The 22,777-nt window shown below is 60.8% G+C and overlaps 3 protein-coding genes across 3 annotated transcripts; 2 read left to right on the top strand and 1 right to left on the bottom strand.

Moving 5' to 3' along the window:
- Window positions 1-643: 643 nt before the first annotated feature.
- On the top strand, window positions 644-3,621 carry LAMTOR2 (late endosomal/lysosomal adaptor, MAPK and MTOR activator 2). The gene is made up of 4 exons (XM_047840627.1): window positions 644-857; window positions 1,149-1,311; window positions 3,139-3,228; window positions 3,433-3,621. The coding sequence occupies exons 1-4, from the start codon at window positions 790-792 to the stop codon at window positions 3,487-3,489; spliced, it is 378 nt and encodes a 125-aa protein (XP_047696583.1). The 5' UTR covers window positions 644-789; the 3' UTR covers window positions 3,490-3,621.
- Window positions 3,622-4,727: 1,106 nt separating this feature from the next.
- On the top strand, window positions 4,728-10,953 carry RAB25 (RAB25, member RAS oncogene family). The gene is made up of 5 exons (XM_047841615.1): window positions 4,728-5,029; window positions 7,663-7,858; window positions 9,054-9,247; window positions 10,089-10,169; window positions 10,596-10,953. Exons 1-5 carry the CDS (start codon window positions 4,987-4,989, stop codon window positions 10,721-10,723), a joined length of 642 nt encoding a protein of 213 aa, XP_047697571.1. The 5' UTR covers window positions 4,728-4,986; the 3' UTR covers window positions 10,724-10,953.
- A 5,334-nt stretch (window positions 10,954-16,287) lies between these two features.
- On the bottom strand, window positions 16,288-21,446 carry MEX3A (mex-3 RNA binding family member A). Its single transcript, XM_047841204.1, has 2 exons — window positions 20,993-21,446; window positions 16,288-17,396 (listed from the first exon to the last, which is right to left on the bottom strand). Exons 1-2 carry the CDS (start codon window positions 21,444-21,446, stop codon window positions 16,288-16,290), a joined length of 1,563 nt encoding a protein of 520 aa, XP_047697160.1.
- Window positions 21,447-22,777: the final 1,331 nt, after the last annotated feature.

The raw sequence follows: 22,777 nt of genomic DNA, 5'->3' as shown, positions 1-22,777 counted from the left end.
CGCCCCGGGCGGCCTGGGGGGGGCACTGCAGCCGGGGCCGCGCCGCCGCACCGGGCCTCACGGGGCGGGGCGGGCTCCCCACGACAGCCAGCAGCCAGCCCAGGCCGGCCGCCTCCGCGGGGACTCCCGCTCGCGGACCAAACGCTGTCCCCGTCACCGCGTTGGCTCCGTTCCCGGGCCCCTCCCGCCTCGGAGGCTGAGTTCGCCCACTTCTGGACGTCCACCCAAGATCTCACCTCTAGGACTGACTATGCCCCCGAAGGTCGTGGCCTGCACGACGTTACTAAGTACGGCTCCAGGGGCCTGGGTTCGGCAGGCGCGGCCTTTCTGAGCCTTGGTCTCATCCCACAGGGCCGTGCATAACGTAGGAAACTGCTTTCAAAAGTAACAAACGTGTGCCTGACAAATACGGGGATTGCTGTTTTCAGTTACTGGTCGTGGATTGTCAAGCGAGCATGATGACGCTTCTGTCCCCGGGGAGGGGTTAAACGTCCTTCCAGTACTGCCACTGTCCTTTTCGCTCCCGCTCTTTCCGCCCCCCCTCCACCGCGTGGTCCCCGGGGAAAGGCGAACTACAGTTCCCAGGGTGCGCCGCAAGGCCGCACGGAACTACAACTCCCGGCGCCCCCTGCGGCGGGGGCGGTGTTGCGTCGTCACCGCGGAGCGCGGCCGGGACCTCCGGGTCGCGCGGCGTTCCGGAGCGGCCCGGAGCTCGGGGAGGTGCCCGCGGAGGCCCGCGGGAGACGGCTCGGGGGCTGGCGCGGAAGCGGGGGCTTGGGAGCCGCAGGCATGCTGCGTCCCAAGGCTTTGACCCAGGTGTTAAGCCAGGCCAACACCGGCGGTGTCCAGAGCACGCTGTGAGTGCGGACGGAGCAGGCGAGCGGCGAGCCCGGGGCGCGCTGGGGAAGGGTCTCGCGGAGGGGAGGAAGGGTCTCGCGGAGGGGAGGAAGGGTCTCGCGGAGGGGAGGAAGGCGGGGCGGCCGCGGCCGGAGGGGTGGGGGTGGGGGGAGACCGGAGCGTGGATCCCGGGGCACGTTCTGGACAGGCTCTGCCCAGACCCCTGCTTTCTGCAAGCGCCCCGGCGGGAGCTGGGACGTTTTTTTGTCGCCGCCGCGGGCACGTCCGAACCCCTTGCCGCCACTCGCCAGGCTGCTGAATAACGAGGGCTCTCTGCTGGCTTACTCCGGTTACGGGGATACGGACGCCCGGGTCACCGCGGCCATCGCCAGCAACATCTGGGCCGCCTACGACCGGAACGGGAACCAAGCGTTTAATGAAGACAATCTCAAATTCATCCTCATGGACTGCATGGTATGGAGAGGAGAGCCACTTCCTCTGTCCCCCAAGGGGATCCCCATGGGGCGACCTGGACCCCATCCTGGATGGTTGGAGGGGCAGGGACAGGATCTCTGAGGGCTAAGAGTTGGTCTGCCGCTGCATTATGGTAGGGCAGGACCCTGTGCCTCAAGTGGTGGTGAGGAAGGAGCCAGGGACCCAGGGTCTGACTGGGCGTCTGGTGTCAGCCAGCCACCTGTCGTTTGTGGAACCTCGGGTAAGTCACTCAACCTCTCTAAGCTTCCCTAGCACATCTCTAAGGTGGAAGCGGTAATCCGTCCGATTACCGATTACCTGTGCACACGTGCACACAGGTTGTCGTGAAGGCCAAAAGAAAGGATGTAAGCTGTGCAGTGTCGTCATCCCAGATTCGCAGACTCGCAGAAGCACAGCAGCACAGCAGAGTCTCCAGACCCTGGGCCTGTTCCTTCCGTTTACAGAAAACAGAGCTGCAGTCTAGAAAGGGGAAGTAGCCATTAGACGGCGAAGTTCCGGGAGACAGAAACTGTTTCGCTCACCTTTGTGTTTGTTGGGCCAACAAATGTTTATGTCCCTGCAGTGTTCTAAGGACTAGGGAAAAAGTAGCAAATGGAACAAAAAACTGCAGCTCTAACTCCTCACAGAAGCTCACGGTTTTGCGTGTGCTGTAAAACGCGTCTAAGTTAAAAAAACTGGGATGTTAGGTATTGAAAATGCGATGGGAAAGGAAGTGAGGTGGGGCGTATGTCAGGGACCATCTCACTGGAAAAGTGACATTTCGTTAGAGATCTGAAGGAAGTTGGCAAGCCCTGTGGCTGTCTGGGGGAAGAACATTTTTGACAAAGGCAAGCGTAAAGGCCCTGAGGCAGAGTAGCATCTGGTCAAGGATGGACAAGGTTGATGTAGCTGGTACAGCATGGGAGTGGGGGAGGTGAGTAGAGGTGAGGCCAGAGAGGCGGGGAGTGAAGCACCTGGCTCCCAGCACACAGCAGATGGCCAGGGAAAGTTCGCGAACCAAACTGAAAAGGCCCAAGAGTGAAGTCTCCCCAAAGGATTTGGGCCGTAACCCACTGTAACCGGGCTGTCTGCCTCGTCCTCGCCCCATGCCCAACCAAGGACGCCATTTCAGTTCAGCTGATGACTCCTTCTTCGTGCCTAACCTGGGGTTGGTGCTGTCGAGCAGTGGTTTTCCAACACCTTGTCCACACCCCAGCTGTAAGAAATGCCTTTTAAGTCAGAGCCCAATGCACGCCCCCCCCCCCCCCCCCAAAACAAAAGTTTCACGAAACAGTACTTCCCTTACCGCGCATGCGACGCGCTCCATTTCTCTTCTTTTAAATGCTAATCCACCTCCTTAACTGATCTAACCCTAGAGTCAGACCTGCTATTTGAGAAACATTACCACAGGGGAAAAGAGAACTCTACCTTAGGCCACTGCTCCCTAGCTCCTCGCAGTGTCTTTGGTTGGGGTGAACCCACAGTAAAAACATCACCCATGTGGACAGCCCTTTGCAGATTCAAAACCCCCTCCTGTGTACCCTTACCAGCTGGGATGAGGTGGGGTGGGGGGGGGGGGGCGGGTCGCAGAAAGAGAAACCAAGCGGCTGGGAGATTGAGTTTCCCATAGTATGTCGTAGAGAGCTGTGCTGAAGCTGGAATCTGAACTCAGGATCTCACGTCCAGGGCTGTGGCCAGAGCCCTTGGTCTGGAGCTCCTGCCATGCCCAGGGCATGGAAGGAAGATAACCTTTCTGAAGAGGAGCCCTTGGGGAAAGGGCTAAAGGTGCCAGGCAGAACATTACATCCCGTGATCTCGCCCCACCAGGAGGGCCGTGTAGCCATCACGCGGGTGGCCAACCTCCTGCTGTGTATGTACGCCAAGGAGACCGTGGGCTTCGGGATGCTCAAGGCCAAGGTGTGTACGTGCCCCTCTGTCTGCAGCCCTGGGCCCAGGCCTGGGCTTTTCACTGTCCGCTCTCACCCCATCGCCTTCCTAGAGTCCTCCTGTCACCCAGCCTGTGTGTGGTGGGGGCGGGGCGCCCAGCGGAGGAGCCCACGTAGACTGGGACCCCTCTGGTGGCAGACCTGTGCGGGCCTGATCACTCCTCCCCTCTTGCAGGCCCAGGCTTTGGTGCAGTACCTGGAGGAGCCCCTTACCCAAGTGGCGGCATCATAGCGAGCCTCGGTTGGAGCTGGGGTCAGAAAAGATCAGTGATCGTTTGGAGGGGCGGAGCTCCCTGGAGAAACCTTTCTGGACGGTTCCGGAGGCTGAGACTTTTTTCCAAGAATAAACTTGAACTCCTATCTATCTTGCGTGATGGCTGCTTTCTTGAGTGGGAGGAGTCCAAAGAGGTGGGAAGGAGCACGGAGTGCTCTGGAGACCCCTGAGGGCCTGCGACTCCTGCCGGCCCCTCACCTTGCCCTCGGGCAGCCAAGTGGCTCCCGCAGTGATGCCTTAGCTGCCTTGGCCTTTCCAGCAACAGGACGTATCATCGGCCCTGCCGCTTACCCATCCGACTGTCACACCATTGCAAGTGATCTTGGAGGAGCGGGGCGCCCGTGGGGGTCTTGTCAGCAAGATTATGGGGCCCTGCAGATCCAGTGTCCTCCAGTCCCACCTTGGCGGTGGGGGGTGGGGTGTGGAATGCCTTTTCTGCTCTTGGAGTTGGAAGAGTGCTTGCTAGCCACCTGCAAGGGCTCACACAGACCCTCCAGACATCAGGGCCCTTTGCAGACGGCATGGCTTCCTCGTGAGGCCTGAGATCCCGGGGCGGGAGTATAAGCAATCCAGAAGCTCTCAAAGCCCTTCATCTCCAGATCCTGCCCGGCGCTCAAACTCCTCGCTCCATGTACTTCTCCGGGTCTCCCCCCTACCCTGGGTCTCTAGAGCAGGCGTGGACAGGGAACCACCAGCCCCTAGCCCAGGGCCTTAGGAAGGGACCCATCCCAGGGGAGAGGTAGGTGGTGAGTTTCAGCTCCACCCAGGGTGGGGAACACCGCCCATCCCAGGCCCTGGGCCTTCGGGAGGAGCAGCTGCCAGAACTCTGGGAGCGATGGGCACCCGTCAGCCCCAGCCCCTCGCCCCAACAGCCCTTCCCCTCGTGCCCCCAGTTACCCCTCCCGGAAGGTCCGAAGGAAAAGCAGGAGGCCAATAGGTTTCCGTTCCCTGAGAGGCTATTTCTCACTCATTGGTGGCCACCCAGGTGTATCCCCGGTCCCAGGAGCCTAGCAGCATGGCTCTCTGCAGGTGCCTTGTGGGCCCCAGCTTCCCCTCCCCCAACCCCAGCCCCCACCACCACCCCCCCACCCCCTGCCGGCCCGCCCCGCTGCGGGAGCCCAGGCTGGGAGCAGACACCCAACCTGCCTAACCTGTCTGACGTCATCGTCTCTCCACCCACCTGGGCCCCAGGTCTCCTGCCGCCTGCTCTTCCTGTTCTCAGCTTCCGTCCCCTTGGCTTCCTCGCAGCACCCCACCTGCCAGCGCTGAGCCTCCAGGGCCCTGCCCAGTCTGAAGTCGCCCTCAGTCCCTCTGTCTGCAGAAGTTTCTTCACCCCCAATGAGAGGAGGCGCGGACCCAGGTCTCTGGAGAGCTGAGGGTTGAGGGCACTGCGCCAACACATAGTCCCGTCACCTCTGTCCCTGAAGACACTCGTACCCTCCATGTGGAGCCAAGATGGGGAACAGAACCGAGGAAGATTATAACTTTGTCTTCAAGGGTGAGTTGGGGTCTATAAAAAAAGAGACCAGCAGAGCCTGAAAGCCCCGCCCGTTCTGTTGTTTTTGTTTTTTTTAATCTCTCACCTGGACCCCTGAGGGCTCCTCATTCGTTTTGGATTAGAAAGAAAGCTGCAGGGAGTTGGGGAGGGTCCGGTTACTAGGGCAAAAGTCCTGGGGCTTCGGGAAGGCTCTGCTGCTGTAAATGAGGATGTTGAGCAAGCCTGCGTAGGGCCGAGTTAGGCCCCTCTGCTCCCTTCGTAGAGGAAGCCCACGTCCCTAAGAGTCGTCAGCCACCACCGCGTAGGAGGTGGAGGTCAGATTTCAGGGAGGACTTCCCTCCTGAGAAAGAGGAAACAACCTCCAGAGGAAGAAAGTCCTGTCTCTGGGTGCATGTGCAGGAAAGAAAAGAAAAGGAGAGCTTTGTCCATTTTGGGGTGAAAACAGGGAAGATCTCATAAATTGAGAGCAGGGTCTAATAGAACCTGGAAGACTGAGGGCTGGGGCCCCGTCGGCCGTCCCTCGGCAGCCCCCGTGGGCCCAATAGCAGGCGCCTGGGTTCAACCTGGCTGGCCCCGGGAGCATGACCTTTCCCGCTCCTTTACCTCAGCCCCTACGTTGGACCCTCTGGTGTCCCCAGCCCCCACGCACCCCTTCTCCAGGGTGGGGTTCCCTGGCAGAGCTGTCGTTCCCAGCCCAGCCACCCCACCCCGCCGCCTCTCCCGGCCTCAGCCCCGCCCTCGCTCAAGCTAGGACTCAGGCTGCTGGGGCCGGGGACCCGTGCTGTCCCGGCCTCTCTCCCAAGAAGGGGAGGCTGGGACAAACGGTGCTACTAGAAACTGACCTTTACCGAGCCCTCAGCATGTGCCCGCTCTGGCTCGTTGGCCACCGTAACAACCCCAAAATGCATCTCTCTTTCTGAAAGCGGTCAGGGGCCAGATCGACTGTGAGAGGGCAGCTCTGTCGGTCACTAGTTAGTGCGGGTTGGGGTCTCCGGAAGTTGACTCTAAGAAGTCTGGGGTATAAGACGTCTATTGTGGATCAACACCGGTGCAAGGAAGGGAGAGGAAGCAAGACCGAGCAGCGGGGAGAAGCTTTGTGCGGCCCAGGGTCACAAAGCCTCGGCCGAGGGCGGGGAGCGCTGTGCCCCCGGCCTTGCCCGGACGCTGGGTGCAGGCGGCCCAGGACCGCCAGGGCCTCAAGCGAGGCCAACCAGCGCCCCCCGCAGGGCACCTCTGCGTTTGCCACACCAGCGGTGGCATCTGGTGCCAGCCACCGAAGCCCAAGTGCCTCCGTTTCCTCGTCTGTAAACATGGGGTGATAATAATACTGGCCTTGCCTCGTGGCACCAGTGCGAGAATTATATGAGTGAATGTGTGTAAAGCTTTTACGATGGCGTCCGGCACGTAGTAGGCACTCAGTCCGTGTGAACAGTCAGCGTCTCCGTTTCACAGCCGAGGACGAGACAAATGGTCACCCAGCCCGTACGCGAAGCCGGGTCTGTCGGACCCCAGAGCCCTTGCCCTGAGCACCTCTTGGGCCTGAGGACAGGCTGAGCCCCTCCCACCGGGAGGGGGGAGATGGGGAGGAGGCAGGGACACATCCCCACACTGCTCCCCCGCTCTTTCCTGCCCTGCCCAAGTCTGAGGGGCTTTGACGCATTTTATAAACAAGGAAACTGAAAGCCAGAAGAACTGAGCCACCTGTTCGAGGTCACTAGCTAGTGAGAGGCCGAGTGGGGAGCAGCGCCCAGAGCGTGTGGCTCCCCAGGCGCCAGCCTGCTTTTCCAGAACCTGGGGGGCCTCCCGTCACCCTGGATGCGTGCTCAGTGTTGCGCAGTTAGCGGCTCATGCTTGCATCGGCCCCCTCGCCCTTCTCCAGCCCCTCGCTCACCCGCGGCGGGTAAACCTGGGCCCTGGACGCTTTCCACCGCCCCCGAGGCTCTTTGTGGCCCCACCGGTGGATCCTGGGCCCTGGAAACCTGACGGTGATAACACCGGCCTGCCGACAACGATCACGATGGTAACGGGTTTTTGCACACTCACTCCAGCCTGGGCGATATCTCACTTATTTCTTGCAACAACCGGTAAAATAGATAGTATCACTATTCCCAGTTGTCATACGACAGAGGTCAGGGTGGGCCGGCCCAACACCCAGCCCCATCATGTCTTACCCGTGTCCCTCCGTGAGGATCACCCGCCGAACATTCTTCTCCCCACATTTCCGTTCACACGACGGCTCCCCACACGCGTGTGCGCACGTGCACGCCCAGCCTCCTCCTCGTCCTCACAGCTCACACACAGACACAGGCACGGCGCTGTCATGCTCCCCAGACTGCCTACATCTCTGTCCGTATTCACACACCCTGCCAGCCTCACGGCCCCTGAACACTGACCCCCACAGACAGACGGCGCCCCATCACAGAAACGGGGGCTGACCACGCGGTCGTGTCTCCACGGACCAGGCCAAGAAGCCCTACGGGCCCGCAGCCCATTTCAGACTCTCGGCCCTTCACCCGGGGAGGATGGATCCTGCAGAGTTGCAGTCCCCTGGGTCCCCCTCAGTTTCCTGAGCTCAGCTCCCTTTCCGGATGGACAGACCCCCGAGCTCAGCCCTTGTCTCTCTGTCCCCTCAGTGGTGCTGATCGGTGAGTCAGGCGTGGGGAAGACCAATCTGCTGTCCCGATTCACACGGAATGAGTTCAGCCACGACAGCCGCACCACCATCGGGGTTGAGTTCTCCACCCGCACGGTCATGCTGGGCACCGCTGCCATTAAGGCTCAGATCTGGGACACGGCCGGCCTGGAGCGGTACCGGGCCATCACCTCCGCGTGAGCCTGGGGGCTGGGGGGGGGGGGGGGGGCGCTGGGGAAGTCAGGGAAGGCCTGTGGAGCAGAGGCCACGGGCCCCGTGCGCACTGGGGGGATCCCGGGACGCCGTGGCCCCGGCGAGACACGGGTGGGTGCCGTGAGCCACGCAGCCGGAGGCAGGACGCGGCGACCCCGGCTGCTAATGGCAGGGGAAGCAGCCGCCCCTGAGCCCTTCCTGACTCCCTTCTGCTTCACACTCAGCAACCGCTGCCATTTCATCACAGACCTGAAGGGCTGGACCCTTCAGCTGCATTTTACAAACATTTGGGGTACGGAGGACCTTCCGCCTCCGGACGCCCATGCAGGACATTTGCCAGTGTCCGGCTGGACGTGAGGGGGGTGGTCTGTGGGTGTGACGGAGGACAGCACCTGCCAAGAGGCAGGAAGCAGGAGTCCAGGGCTTCGGTCACACGCATGCTCGCCACTCCTGGGCTGGTCCCCTGGCCTCTCCTGAGCCTCGGTTGACACATGAGTAAAACGGAAGAATCAGATGTCACAGCCTGAAAAAGCCCCATCTCACCCCAGGAGTGAGGCTGGATGCCTGCAGGGGTGCCTCAGATGGTCACCTCAGGGACTGCTGCATGGGGTGGGCTTGTAGCTGGTCCTAGAAAGGTGGCCTCGAGCGAGAAGAGGACGGTGCGGGTGCAGGAGCCATGTGAGGAACGTGCCCGCCGAAAGGGGCATCCAGGAGGCCGAGTGGGGCGCAGGTGCTCTTTGGTGGCCATCCAGGGCTAACATCAGAACGAAGGACCCAAGGGGCGCTCAGGTCATGATCTCACAATTTGTAAGTTCGAGCTTACACGGGGCTCCGTCCTGATCGTGCCGAGCCTTCTTGGGATTCTCAGTCTCCCTCTCTCTCCCTGCCCCTCCCCCCCCCCCAATAAATAAATAAACTTTGAAAAAAGAACAGAGGACCCAAGGAAACAGTGGGCTAGAAAAAGCGGGAGGAAGGAAGGAAGGTGACTCTGGAGGCTGCAATACTGGTGACCCGGAGGGCTCTCGGCATCAGACGCAGGACCCTGGAGTTGCCCCGTCTAGGTTTGGGTCCCTGGACCTCAGCTTTCATATGACCCCACCTCTGGTCTCGTGTCTGACCTTTCGGCTTGAGGGCTGTGCTCTGACCTTGCCTCTGTCGCTCCTGCCGCCCCCCACGCAGGTACTATCGAGGTGCGGTGGGGGCCCTACTGGTGTTTGACCTGACCAAGCACCAGACCTATGCCGTGGTAGAGCGCTGGCTGAAGGAGCTCTATGACCACGCCGAGGCCACCATCGTCGTCATGCTCGTGGGCAACAAGAGTGACCTCAGCCAGGCCCGGGAGGTGCCCACTGAAGAGGCCCGAATGTTCGCTGGTGAGAGCCCTCCACCACCCAGTCCGGCCCCCCCAGCCTGGCCCGTGCCACCCAGCTCCTGCCCCCCTGCTCCCACCCTAGGGCCCCAGCCTGGACTTCCTCCGTGGGCTCCCCTACCTCCATCACCTCTCTCCCAGTCTCTCAGCACTCCCCTTCTCTGGACCCTGCGTCCCTCATTATGCTTCACCGCTTGCCCCAACGTTGTCTTTATTTACTTATTTATTTATTTATTTATTTATTTATTTATTTTTTGAGAGAGAGACAGACAGACAGGACACAAGTGGGGGAGGGGCAGAAAGCGAGGGAGACACAGAATCCGAAGCAGGCTCCAGGCTCCGAGCCGTCAGCACAGAGCCTGACTCTGGGCTCGGACTCACGAACCATGAGTTGGATGCTTAACTAACTGAGCTCCCCATGAGCCCGCCCCCCTCCCCAAGATTGTCTCTATGGGCAATAATTTTGTCATTGGTGTTAAAGGCCAGGCCACTCAGGGATCCACAGTGTGTGGCAGGTGAGAGCTCCATGGCCATCTCCAGTCACGCCCTCCCCAGGAGTCTTATGGGGTCAGAGGCAGCAGGACACAGCGGTTAAGGGTGCAGGCTCTGGCGTCCCATGGCCCAGCCTCACTAGATAGGGGACAGTGAGCAAGTCCTTTGTGGACGCTCTCGGTGTTTCTGGTCTTCTGTCCTCTTCTGTAAAAAAGGGATGATATTCAAACCCACCTCACAGGTTGTTTTAAGTGTTAAATCAGCAACATGTGCCAAGGGTTTATAGCACATTGCGAATGTACATAGTAAACATTAAGTAAATATTATTATTATTGTGTTTCTTTTCCTACCAGAAAACAATGGACTGCTATTCCTGGAGACCTCAGCCCTGGACTCCACCAATGTTGAGCTGGCGTTTGAGACTGTCCTCAAAGGTTAGAGCCCCTGCCTGGATTTGGCAACGCCCCCCCCCCCCCCCATCCCGTCCCTGAGGCTCCTGTGGGCAGGAGTGGGAATGCAGACACGCAGCCCTTGCCCACCCCAGATGATCCCTCAGCCCCTCTGGGGGCCCCCCAGCCTCCTCAGAGCCTCCCTAGTGCCCTCTCCTCTCCAAGCCTGAGGCTTAGGGAAGGAACCAGAACGCTACACTTCGCAGGGAGCTAAGCATTAGCCCTTCACCCAGGTAAGTAGAAGGGACCCAGGTGCCCAAACTCCATTTCCTTCCAGCAAAACCTCCTTGTGTGGCCACACCCAGTGCTCAGTAAGGCCAGTGTGGAGTGTGTGTGTGTGTGTGTGTGTGTGTGTGTGTGTAGCATGGGTTCTCAGTCTTCTGACCCGATCACTGTCCTCCGCCCCCTCAGAGATCTTCGCAAAAGTGTCCAAGCAGAGGCAGAACAGCACCCGGACCAACGCCATCACCCTGGGCGGTGCCCAGGCTGGGCAGGAGCCGGGCCCTGGTGAGAAGAGGGCCTGCTGCATTAGCCTCTGACCTGGGCTCACACCAACCCTGCCCCCAAGGCTTACCCCACCGCCACCCGGCTCGGGGACCTGCCCCTGCCCCATGGTGGTTCCAGATGTCAGAGCGGATGCTTCCCTGCTCCCAGCCCCACAGACCACAGGGCCCTGAGGTCAGCACGGTCCCCCCACCTGCCATGTCTCCATTGCCTGCTCCCCCGCCACACACACTCAGTCTTCCAATAAAGCTGTGTTTTGTACCAACGTCTGGCCATCCTGCTGCTCCCATCCCTGACTCCCCTTCACCTCTGGCCCCTCTGGGCTTCCCTCCCCCTCCTTCCCCTCCCCACCACACCCACTGCACCCCCCCCCCTCCCGGGGCCAGCTGCCTCTAGAGTCCTGTGGTCTGGGGACAGTGCCAAGGGGGCGGGAGGTGCCCAGCCTTCCCTGTGCCAACCCCCAGGGCAGGTGGGGGAGGGAGGACAGCAGGGCCAAGATGGGGTATCTGGAAGGAGAGACAAAGGAAATCACCGGCAGGTACCATCTGGTGCCCAGGGCCCTGATGCCAAGAACTGAGGTCGCTCCAATGCCAGGGGTGAGGGGAGGAGGCAGGGGAGGGGTTGGAGGGAAGGGAGAGGCAGGGCCAGCCTGCGTGTGCTGGGCAAGATTGAAGCCTGGGAGGTGGAAGGTCCAAGTCTCACATCCAGCTTGCCGCCTGACCGCCCCCCAGACCCACAGAGGAAAGGGGGTGTCCAACCTGGCAGGGTGGGAGGGGGAGTCCAAGCTGTCCAAGCAGGGTCTGTGTCACCCAGCCTCACCTTCCCCTGTTCTGCAGGACAGGGTGCATGCACCCCTCCACCCCTACCCACACCCCAGGAGGGGACTGAGCACCTGGAGACTCAAGCAGGGAGCTGTGAACAGCAGTGGGAGCTGTCCCTCCCATGCACTGCACGGGGGGGGGGGGGGGGGGGGCAGGGCACCCAGTCACCCCTGAGAAAACCCCCTCACCCAGCCCACAGTGGGTCAGACTCTGATGCAGAGAAAGAGGCCAGAGCCTTAATTAATAATACTTTTAATAAAATTAAGTTCTTAATAGCACATTTAATACATTAACCCTCCCCCTTCTTGGTTTCTCTGCATTTTGTGCAACATTACTTTGACTTGATTATTCATGGGTCCGTTTCATTTCCCGCCTTTATTTTGCTTTTGAAATCTTTTTCCTCGGTGGGTTTGTATGTGTCTTCGCTAGATGCCTCGAATTAAGTCTGACCACAATCCTACGCTACTTTCTACAGTGGAGAGACTGTCCCCCTGCCCCAGGGCCGTCTCCCCCCCCCACCCTACCCCACCCGCACCCTCCAGTGGGAAGGGGAAGCCCTCCCCACCCCAGACTACCTTCCCGAACTAGCGGGGTTTCTAGGACAAAAAGAGCAGGGGGGGGGGGGAATCTCCCTAGGTGGGGTGAGAAGAGTAAATTGGGGAGAGGGAGATGTGATGGGGGGGGGGCCTAGGGCCAGGGAGGGGCATGACGGAGTCACTGGTGTCAAGGAGCAGCCTCCACATGCCCAAAGCAGAGCTGAGGGGCCCCCGCCACCCCCTCGGACAGGAGGGCCCACCCTGAGCTGGGGCCGCTAGAAGGCAAGTGCTAAGAAAGATTCGCGGGTTTCTTACATGCAAAAGCCAAGCTCCCCAGTCTTCTGTGGGGAGGGTGCTGTCCCCCAGGCCAGGGCTCGGCCTCTACCTGACCGCTCACAGCTGGGGGTGGGCTGAAACACAGGGGTAGAGGCAGGGTCCCCCGAAGTCCCTGCTGCCCTCCCCCTGCCTTCGTACCCCTGGGAGCCCTGTTCTCCCAGGCCTTCAAGGACAGCATCTCCCCTATACCCCAGTGGTGGGAAGTCCTTCTTGGAGTCTAACTTCTTTGAGACAATACAGCAAACCTGTGGAGAAAAGGGGCACAGTGCAGCTGTAAAGAACCATTACCGAGATTGCGACCTCCACCACCGCCTCGGAGGCCAAAAGCTACGTGGAATATTGGATAGGAACGAGGACGGGGGTGCCGACCCCCTCAGTCCTCTCGAAGCTCTACGACCGTGGGAAGCGTGTGCGAATCTGTTTCTAGAATGACCGACCTACCAGGCTCTTGAATCAATCCGTAGCGGGGTGGATGGAGGCTACTCTTCAAGAAGGACTTCCTTGGGCCTGGGAGAAGCAGGCTCCACCCTCCCCGAGACCCCTAGAGGACACTCCACTTTGGAGTAAGGGCTGCTCTGCAGAGACCAGGGATGCGCCTGATGGCAGGCCCCCAGGTGCAAGGGCACAGAGCAGGAGAAATGTGCTCACCTTCTCTGCCGCCCCGCCCAGCTCCCATGCGGTTGAAACGATCAATGCCATCTTTCAAAGACCCTGGGGACCGAGCCCCTCATCTATTTGTCCTACAATTTAAAAATCCAAGGATTCTCAGAATCAACCCCAGCAGACTGGAAGCTCCCCACCTGAACTAGCAACCTGCTCGCACCCGGATACCTGGACATGGGCGAGTTCTCACATGCAGGGTGGAATTGACCGCTTCCCTCACCTACTTTCCTGTTTCGTTACAACTTTTATACATTCTACTGGACCCAGGGGCCCTCAATGCTACTAAACTTTAAGCTATCTGAATATTGTCTACTAAGTAACTAGTAATTCTTTCTTTTTCTCTAGGATTATATGAAATAAATTTGAATTATTATTATTAATAATTATTATTTTGTAGTATTCTTTTCTTTTAAACCCCTCGGTTTCTTTCTTTTTCTTCTCTCTCTCTCTCTCTCTCATTTTTGGTTAAACAAAACAAAACAAAACTATTTCTCTTAAATCTTGTACCTCTCTGAGGGTTCCCGCAGGCCTGCAAGGCCTCAGCTCTGGACTTCCCCCTCCTCACTCGCCCCTGGGACAGGGCAGGGGAAGGGGAGGGGGGCAGCCCAGGATCCTCAGTCCTAGTGCGTCTTCCTTTCTTGTTAATCCCTTCCTTTGTTTGGCTCTGCCAGCTCCCCCGAGGGGGAGGGGAGAGGGGAGGGGGCCCATGGAGTGAAATCCAATCTACTTGTGGGGCCCCAGAAGGACCAGGTTCCCCCAGCCCCTGTCTCCACCACACATCCCAGGATGCTCCCCACGAAAAGCAAATGACATTCCTCCCCAAAAAAAAGTGGGGGAAAAAAGGAACGTAAACCCGAACATATATTAAAAACACTTTTTTTTTTAAGATTTAACTCTGAATACAAATGTATTTTTTTTCTTCTTCTCTCCCTACATATATTCTAAACCTTCTAAAGTTTTTTTATTTTTTTTAAGGATCACTTTATCATAAAATAAAATATCCTTTTCATATAATAAATTACCTAATAAAAAGTCTTTTTTTTTCATATTAGCCCAGGTTCTTTGCTACATTTATACGGTAATAAACGCCTTTATTAAAATAGAATATTAAATTATAAAGAACTGCTTTTTTTTTTTTTTTTTTTTTTGCTATTTTTGTTTTCTCTCCTTTGCGTTGGTCGCCTATCTCGCTCCCTCTCACGCTTTCTCTCCTCTGTTTTGTCTCTCACTATGTGTTTTTGCGTTGGTTTCTAGGTTTGGCTCAATTAATAAGGGTGGGATTGAATTTTCCGAGCCCCCTAGAGTAACAGTCTTCTGCCTTCGTGGGTAAGAGGTGGAGAGGGGGAGGGGGATCGACAGACAGACATCCCTTCTTCCCACCCCCCTCCCCACCCCCCTCGGCGACCGGGGGTGCCCATTTGGTTTGGTTTCTATTGTACAGACATCTCAGGATGGCTCACATTGGCGGGAAGGAGGGAAGTTGTCAGCGGCCAGTTTTCCTGACTGTGACCTCCTTCCTCTCCCCTCCCTGGCTGGTGGTCTGGAGGGGTAGGCCGAGGAGAGGTGAGTTAATTCACAACAGGAGGAAGGAGACGAGGAAATCCCCCCTGTACGTCCATCCCTGCACTCCCTCTCCATCAGACAGAATGGGATTCCCGAGCTAAGTGCTCAGAGATCACTTGGAAGAGTCCCACCCCACTATATACAAGAATCTCCTGGGACTCCCACCCCCCACCCTCTCCCGGCCCGGCCAGCGGAACCAGGAGGGTGGCAGGCTGGTGGCAGCCCCAAGTGAGCCTCAGGCAAGCAGTGGAGGGGCGATGCAAGGCCTGTTAGCAATATGGGGCCCTGCGGCACCACGATCCCGACCGGCCTGGGACTGAGCTCTCTCTGAAGACCCAGCCTCTCTCCTCAGCCACAATGGGTGGGACAGAGACTTCATGATTCGCCCGCTGATAGGGGTTCGGGTAAGGCCCAGAGAGGGGCGCAGGGGTGGGAGCTGCAGGGGGAGGGGGGGCCCTTCCATCCACCAGCCTCAGGCTCCCTCCTGTCCCCTTGAACAGCAGACACACACACACACACACACACACACACACACACACACGACCCTGGCTCTCCACCACTGCCGGCCGCTAGAAAATCCAGCCCGAGAACCGCTCCCCAAATGCAATGCCCAAAGACGGTAGAGGCGGGGGTTCGACCCTTGATGTACCCCAGTATTCGTTCCCTCCTCAAATTGTCACTGAGAATGGGGATACATTCCATCAAGAATGAGAGGTGTTTCTTTGGAGTGGGGAGGGCCTCCGAATGCCAGAAGAGGAATTAAATGGGGGTGGGGGGTCCATCCAAATGCTCTTCTCCCCTATTTCTCCCCAGGGGAGGTGGTGAACCCAAAGCTGGGCTAGAAGGGGCAGGAGGGAGGGGGAGAAGGGAAGAGAGGGGAGGAGGACAGGGCTGGGAAGGGCAGCCATCAAGGGGAAGCGAAGAGGAGAGCCGGTGGAAACAGTAAAGGGAAGGGAGAGCCCAATGGAGGGAAGGGGGGGGCGGGGAGCCGGAGGGGCAGAGAGGAGCTCTCTCTCCAGACCCCTGCACCCAGCTCTGTCGGGGAGATGAGCTCTGAGCCCTTTATAGATTGACATGCTTCCCCCCACCCCCCCGCCCGGAATATCTGTGCAGACTTCTGAAAGGGCCCCAACCCCCTTGCACCATTGGAAACCCAGGAACAGATTCCCAAACAGGATATGGCAGTGGAGGGTCTAAAGGGTCATGTTGGGAGGTCAAAGGTCAGGGCCAGAGAGGGCTTGAGGATTGGAAAGAGCACCTCTAGATACAGATGGAACCTGTCCCCCTCCCTTTCCCCATCCCCTCCGCAGAGGGAGGGGCAGTGTGATGCAGATGGGGAGGTGGACAGAGGGGGTCAGGGTGCCTTAACGGTCACCTCCCGCAAAACAAAAGTTTCTCTTAGCTGCTTCCAGATTGAAGGGTGTGTTGAGGTATCAGAGTTGTAACTCTAGTAAAATCTCCTGCCTGGCCCCCTCCCCACCATTCCAGGACTGGGGTGACCAGAGGCTCTGAAAGTGGCCTACCCCTCCTCAGCCACCATCGCCTCCCCTCCCCCTCCCCACGGAGCGAGTATCTCTAAGCACCTTGCCCCTCAGACCACTGATTTCCAAAAGGCCCCGGTGGAAAACAGATCCAGGGCGGGCCCCTGGGGAGGGACGCAGGAGGCCTGGGGCAGGGGGCTTAGGAGAATATTCGGATGGCTTGCGTGGCCGTGATGTGGCAGACGGGACACTCCGGGTCCGTCCTCTCGCAGATGCGCACTGCACACTCCATGCAGAACAGGTTGTGTCCGCAGGGCACGAGGGCGGCAGTCACCTCGCTCTCGAAGCACACCATGCAGTCCCGCCCGCCGCCGGGGCTCCGCAGGCCGCCCCCCAGTTTGGAGAAGCCCTGCAGCGGCTCTCCCGGCGGGCGTCTGGGCAGTCCGGCCAGCTCGGGCCCCGCGGAGGAGGCGGCGGGCGAGCGGTGCGCCCCCGGCGGCGCGGCGCGGGCCTTGGCGGACGACGACGAGGACGAGGAGGCGGAGGAGAAGAGCACCGAGGTGGGCGTGGCGTTCTCCTGGCCCGCCCAGAGCGGGGGGCTGGTCTCGGCCACGCCGTAGTACACGTCCTGCTTGCCCACGCCGTAGCCCGGGAACAGGTAGCCGCCGTAGCCGAAGTCCCCGCCCTGCTCGCCCAGGCGCGGGGCCTCGAAGCCGGAGTCCACCGCGCACTCGCCGATGCAGCCCAGGCTGTTCTGGCGGAAGGTGGAGAGCGGCTTGCAGCCGGGCGGGTGCACCCGCCAGGCCTCGGAGTAGCGGCTGTCCAGGCCGGCGTCGGGGCTCCCCGCCAGGAAGTCGTTCTCGTTGTTGTACTCGAGGATCTTGCCCGTGCGCACCGCGATGTGCGTCTCGATCTCCTCGCGCGCGCGCTCCACGTTCCCCGGGGCGCCCGTGATCTCGAACACCGGGTCGCGGTCGCGGCTCGGCGTGATGATGTACGTGTTGGTCTGCTGCTGGATGCGCTTGATGGTGGCCCCCTTGGGGCCCACCACCAGCCCCACCACGCGGTAGGGCACCCGCACGCGAATGGTCACCTGGCCCGGCAGGGCCGGCGCCACGCCGAAGGCGGCGCCCGACTTGTTGCGGGAGGCGCGGATCATGGAGAAGTGCTCGGCCGCCGAGATGATTTCCCGTCGGGCTGTGGCCACGTCCTCCCGCCGCCCGGTCACCATGAACACGGGCTCTTCGCCGCGCACCGGGGTCTTGATGTACGTGTTGGTCTTGGCCCTCAGAGCCTTAATCTTGCAGCCTGGGGTGGGGGGTGGGGGGGTGGGGAGGGGAGAGAGAAGGAAACTCACAGGGCAAGAAGGTCTGTGCTGGGGCCAGTCGGCTCCTGATCTTTACTCAGACCCAGGCCCCCAGGTGCGAATGCCCCCTGCCTTCCACCGTCCCCCGTCTCGGGTCTCCCCAACGCCTCTATCCACCACAGATTTCAAAATGTACCAACTTTCGCTCGGATTCCAGCCAGGACCCTCCAAGTTCAATCACTTCTTGAAACCGGGAGATAATCACGGACCCTCCCGGACAAGCTGCTAACCTCAAATCTGCTAACTCCGCCCAACCACGTACTGTTCCCTCAATGTCTCCACTGATTCCTGACTGCTCACAAACTTCCAGGTCACTTAATCACACCGCCCCCCCCCCCCCCACCAAGGCTGACACTGACCTTGTAGGGCCCCGAAGTGCTCGGTAACCCCACAATCTCCTGACTTGACCTCCATTCATTAAACGTGTCCTCCAGTCTACTCAGGGACCACTGACACCCATTTGCTCTGTGATCTATGATCACCCCCCCCCCCCGACCTGTGCCTTCCACCCATTAGTGCGTCTCAGAGGGTCCCAAATTCATAGCACGTCTGCAGCAACCAGTGGAGTGTGGGAGACTGGGAAGGGTCTGAGAATCAGTTTCAAGAGGGAAAGAAGTATGAAGATAAAAATAATGGCGTGTGAGGGACAGCACCCGAGCCCATGGACACTCCAGCCACACTGTCCCCTGGGGGCAGGAGCGCTGAGATGGGCTGGGCGCTGAGGAGGTGACAGACAAGGTATTCTGCACCCACACTGACGCTCTGAAGTAGAGGGGGTTAAAGCTGAGAGATTGGGGGGCGAGGCAGGAAGAGAAAGAGGAGAGCCGAGACAAAGAGAGACAAAGACAGCGAAGGGGAAGAGAAGGGTCCAGGAGGCTGGCGTGGACACAGCATCTCTGAAGGCCGCAGCCCCCTGATGGCTGACAGGCCAAGCCTCTCTCCTCTTTCCCAAGTTCTGTCTCTCTGCCCCCTGGCTTCACACGCAGCCAGGCTCACGTGCTTCCTCGAAGCACACATGCCACACGCGTGTGAGTTTGCACACACATGGACCTAGGAGCCGTGATGCACCGTGTGCCTTTATCTAAACACGACTCGTGGTGCAAACGCAGTGCACACTCACACTCACACACGGACTGCTTGTGTCTGAACCTCTCGCACACCCTGCTCTCCCATCTCCATCACCCGCAGCCCTCAAACAGCACATTCCTCTGCACGCCCACAACTTTTGCCCCCCGCGCACATGGAGACATGTTCCCACCGCTCTGCAGGTACATACTGTGCTCTTTCTTCTAGCCCCCACCACGTGCCCTATTCCCCCCAAAACCCATGCCAGCGGTCCTAGCTCTCCCATTGGGCCCCAGCCCTCCAGCCACGGGTCTGAGGGCAGCTGGGGGCGGGGGGGGCTTTCTCTCCTCCCTTCTCTCCAGGTGGCTTCTTCTCCAGCCCCACCAGATTGGGCAGGGGGGAGGATGGGGTGCGTTGAGGGCAGTGCTCCTCACCTTCAAGAGACCTCGGGAAGGAGAACTGGCTCCTCCCTTCTTGTCTTCAGGCCTCTTGGCAGTTGAGAAGTCCTACCTGTTGTCAAGCCCACATCCTTGCTGCTCTAATATCAGTAAATGCTGGTCCTCCTTTCTGTGAGGCCTGGAGGTGTGAGGAGCAGTGACTCCCTCTCCTACAACTTCCACTCACATGGCGTCTGCTGGGCACCCGGGGGGCTCTAAGTTCTAGGTCCATTAGCTGAAGCAATGGGGTGTCTTTGGGGGTGGGGGGTGGGGGTGGGGCAGACAGGCCAGGGCAGGAGAGTAAGAAGAAAAGCTGGGGGCCCGGAGGTGCAGAGCTGGTGGACGGGATCCTGGGCTTTGGAACACCGAAGAAGCAGAACCCCGAAGAAGACCACGGGGCTTCACCTTTCTAGAGGTCAAAAAGAGGAGTCCTGGCGCTGCGGCCCAGGGAGGGGGGCTAGACAAGAGGGAGGACTTCCACGTGCTTCAGGGGTGAGGGGGGGCTTCTCTTCCCCGAATAGGAGAGATCCCCCTACTTTTCTGAGAGACAGGTCCATCCGTCTGCTGCAGAGGCAGATGACTCCATGAAATCCTGGGCCCTCCCAAGACCACCCCCGCATCCAGGGAGAGCTATCAGTGTCCCCACCCAATTCCAGGGCTCGGGGTCCCTAGTTTCTGGCAACAAGAGGAAATCCAACTTTTTGAACCAGGAATCTCGAGATGGAGCGCCCCGGGGGGGGGGGGGGGTCGGTGAGGGCTGTGCAGGGGAGTGGCATCTTCCCTCCTCCATTCTGGATCGCCCTGCAAAATGCCCCCAACCCCCAAGCAGTTCGGGTGGATGAGGTGGGGTGTACGGTAGGCAGCCCCCCCCCTTGCTGGTCTCCCCTCCTCCCCTGCCCGCAGCCGGCCTCCTCCCTCACTCCCAGCCGGAAAGCAGCTCCTCTATTGTTCCCCACTGTGGGACAGCTCCTCCCCTGCTCCTCCCCCACCCCTACCTCCCAGCCCAGCCCCCTTGCAATTTCCAAATCCCGCCCCCCCCACTCCCCTTTGGGAAACCGGGAGAGGGAAGGGTCCCCAAGATCCCGTCTGCTCAGTCTGGACCCTCACCAACACTCCCACCCCCACCCGCCCAGGGATGCTGGAGCTGAGGAGGGTGTGGTATCAGACACACCACACTGGATTAATTCTACACCCCCCACCCCAACAACACACCCAGGCGCACGCCCTCCAACCGAACCTCGGCCCGAAGGTTTCTCACCAGCCCCCCTGCAGGCCCCCTCCTGCTCTGTCCTACTCTCACACTACCAGAGACCCCTCTCCAGGCCTCTGGCCCCTGGCCGTGGCCAGCCCAGAACAAAAGCCTGAGAGGGATGAGGACGGGTCCACGCCAGGACGTGGCACTTCGTTGGAGGCACCCCTTCCAAAACCCCACAGATCGTTCAACTCTGGTGTGTGGGTGACCACAGGACTCCCTCCTCCCAGCAGCCCCCCTCCCCACTTCTCCCCTGGGCTGGGACCCTCCCATGAGCCACACCCCCTTCCATTCCTGCACTCAGCCCAACAAAGAGACAGATACTCAGTCTGGCTTCCCGGGCCAGGTCTCCCCCAAAGTCTGTAACTCCAGCTGTAGGGGGTCCCAGGGGTGCCCCCTCCCCAGCCCACGAGCAGATCCCGGAGCAGGGGCTTCTGAGCAACTCTTTGCGCATTCCTCCAGTTTTTCCGGCTAGGAGTGGACATCCCCTCCGGACAGCCTCCCAGGATTGGGAGACCGATCCCCCTCCCTTTTCCCTCTCTCTGTGAGAGGCTATTTCTTTGTCTAAAGGCAGAGCCCTGGGGAAGGAAGGATCCGAAGAACAGTCCCGACTGGGGGTGGCAGGGAACTTTGTGGCACTTGGAAATCGGGGTAGGGGGCGGGTCCCCCTTTGTGGGGAAGGGACAGAGCCAGAGGCGGGCAAGGAGAGAGGAAATGAACTTTCCGTGCTGGGATGGGGTGCCCCCCACTCCAGTCCGTCTCCGCGGTCCCGGCGCCCGCTTACCTTGCCTGCCCACGATCTCGGCCACGTGCTCGGAGGTGGGCACGGGGACACACTCGGTGGTGTTGCTGCTGCCCTTCAGGCGCAGCTCGGCCTCTTTGTAGAGAGCGCAGAGCTTGGCGTCGCTGGCCCCTTTGGGGGCGGTGGGGGGCTGGGGCGTCTGCGCCGCGGGGGCCGCCGGCGGGGCGGCCGGGGGCGCCGCGGGCGGCGGCGGCGGGGCCGGCTGCGGGGGGGCGGCCGGCTGCGCGGGGGCGCCGCCCCCCCCACCTCCCCCGTCCTCGCCCGCCGTGGGGGCGGGGGGCTCCCCCAAACCCAGGAGGCAGAGTTGATCGAGAGCCAGCTGAAGGGCGCGCTCGTCTTCCAGCAGCCCTCGGTCCTTAGCGCTTCCCCCGAAACATCCTAGTTCTCCAAAGCCCCCATTTCTTTCCATTATTCCAGATACCACTAGACTAGGCATGGCGAAACAAAAGCTGGGGGAGAGAGGGAGAGAGGTGGTGGAAGGGAAAAGAGGAGAGAGGAGGGGAGGGGAGAGGAGGGGGGCGTGTGGGGAGGGGGGAACAAAGAACTGGGGAGGGGGGAAGAAAGCGAGATAGAAAGATAGACCCTCCCCCTAAGCCCCCCTCCCCAAACACCCTGTAACCCGACTCCCCTCGCCCCAGCCCCCGGGGTGGGGGTGGGGGGAAAGAGAAGCAAAACCGAGGAAGCCGCTCTCGTCTCCGCTCCGGGGGTGACGGGGGGCGGGGGGCTGCGGGATCTCTGCCCCCACCCCTCCCGCCTCGGACCCGGGCGGCTCTAGACCCCGCCGTCCAGACGCCCCCCTCAGGCTCCCGCACCGAGCCCCGGTCCGGGAGCGGCGCCCAGTGGCCCCCAGTCGAGCCCAGCCCCTTCCAGCGCTCAAACTCTTTTGTTTTAAATGAACTGGATGGAGCAGCATGGAACTGCGGGGGGGCGCGGGGGCGCCCGGGGCATGCCGGGAGTTGTAGTTTCCCGCCCTCGGGGGCGCGGGCTCGGGCTCCTCGCCCCGCGGAGGATGGGGACGTGCCTCCGGTCTCCAGCCCGGCTCCGGGGCGCAGCGGGGTGGGGGGTGGGGGTGGTGGAAGTCGAGGTCCCTGGTTTCCCCGAGGGAGGGGCGCGCGCGGGGGACGGAACCGGAGCGGGTCGGAAAAGGCTGACGGAGCGCCCCCTCCCCAGACGGGCTCGCCACCCGCCCCCGCCTCGTCCGGGCCGGCCGGGGGGGGGGTGTCCCCCTTTCTTATGGTAATGAGGGGGCGAGGGGGCGGGAGCGGCCCGGCCGGGTCGCCGCGGCCCCCTCCCTGGCCGCGCCCCCTCCCCGCGCGCTGCCTCGGCGCCCCTCCCTCCCGCGGAGTCGTCCCGGCTGCGGGCCGCGGGGACAGCCTCTCCGCAGAGCAGACAAAGCCCGCAGCGCGATGCGGGCGCCGCCGGGCCGTGCGCGCCGAGGAGGCCGGGATGGGCCGGAGGGCGGGACCCCCTGGCCAAAGCCGGGGTCCGCTCACCGCCCCCCCCCCGCCCCGCCGAGCGGCCAGCCACCACCCCCCCACCCCGTGCCCGTGCCCTCCCGTTCCCTCCCCCCCCCCCAGGCTCGGAGATCTGAGCGGCGGCGACTGGGAGGTGAGTTAGTTCTGGTCCTTCCGAGCGGCGGCGAGGCGCGGGGCGGGAGAGGGGGGGCGCAGGGCAGCGAGCGGGGAGGCAGGCGAAGGCTTGGACGCGAGATGTGACTTAACAGTTTCGGGGGAGAGCCCCGGGCTTCGGGCGCGACCCAAGGAGGGA

The sequence above is a fragment of the Prionailurus viverrinus genome, chromosome F1 (assembly GCF_022837055.1).
Source record: "Prionailurus viverrinus isolate Anna chromosome F1, UM_Priviv_1.0, whole genome shotgun sequence".
Classification (NCBI taxonomy): domain Eukaryota; kingdom Metazoa; phylum Chordata; class Mammalia; order Carnivora; family Felidae; genus Prionailurus; species Prionailurus viverrinus.
Note: the sequence above shows the minus strand (reverse complement) of the source record. Positions and strands in the feature narration are given on the sequence as shown.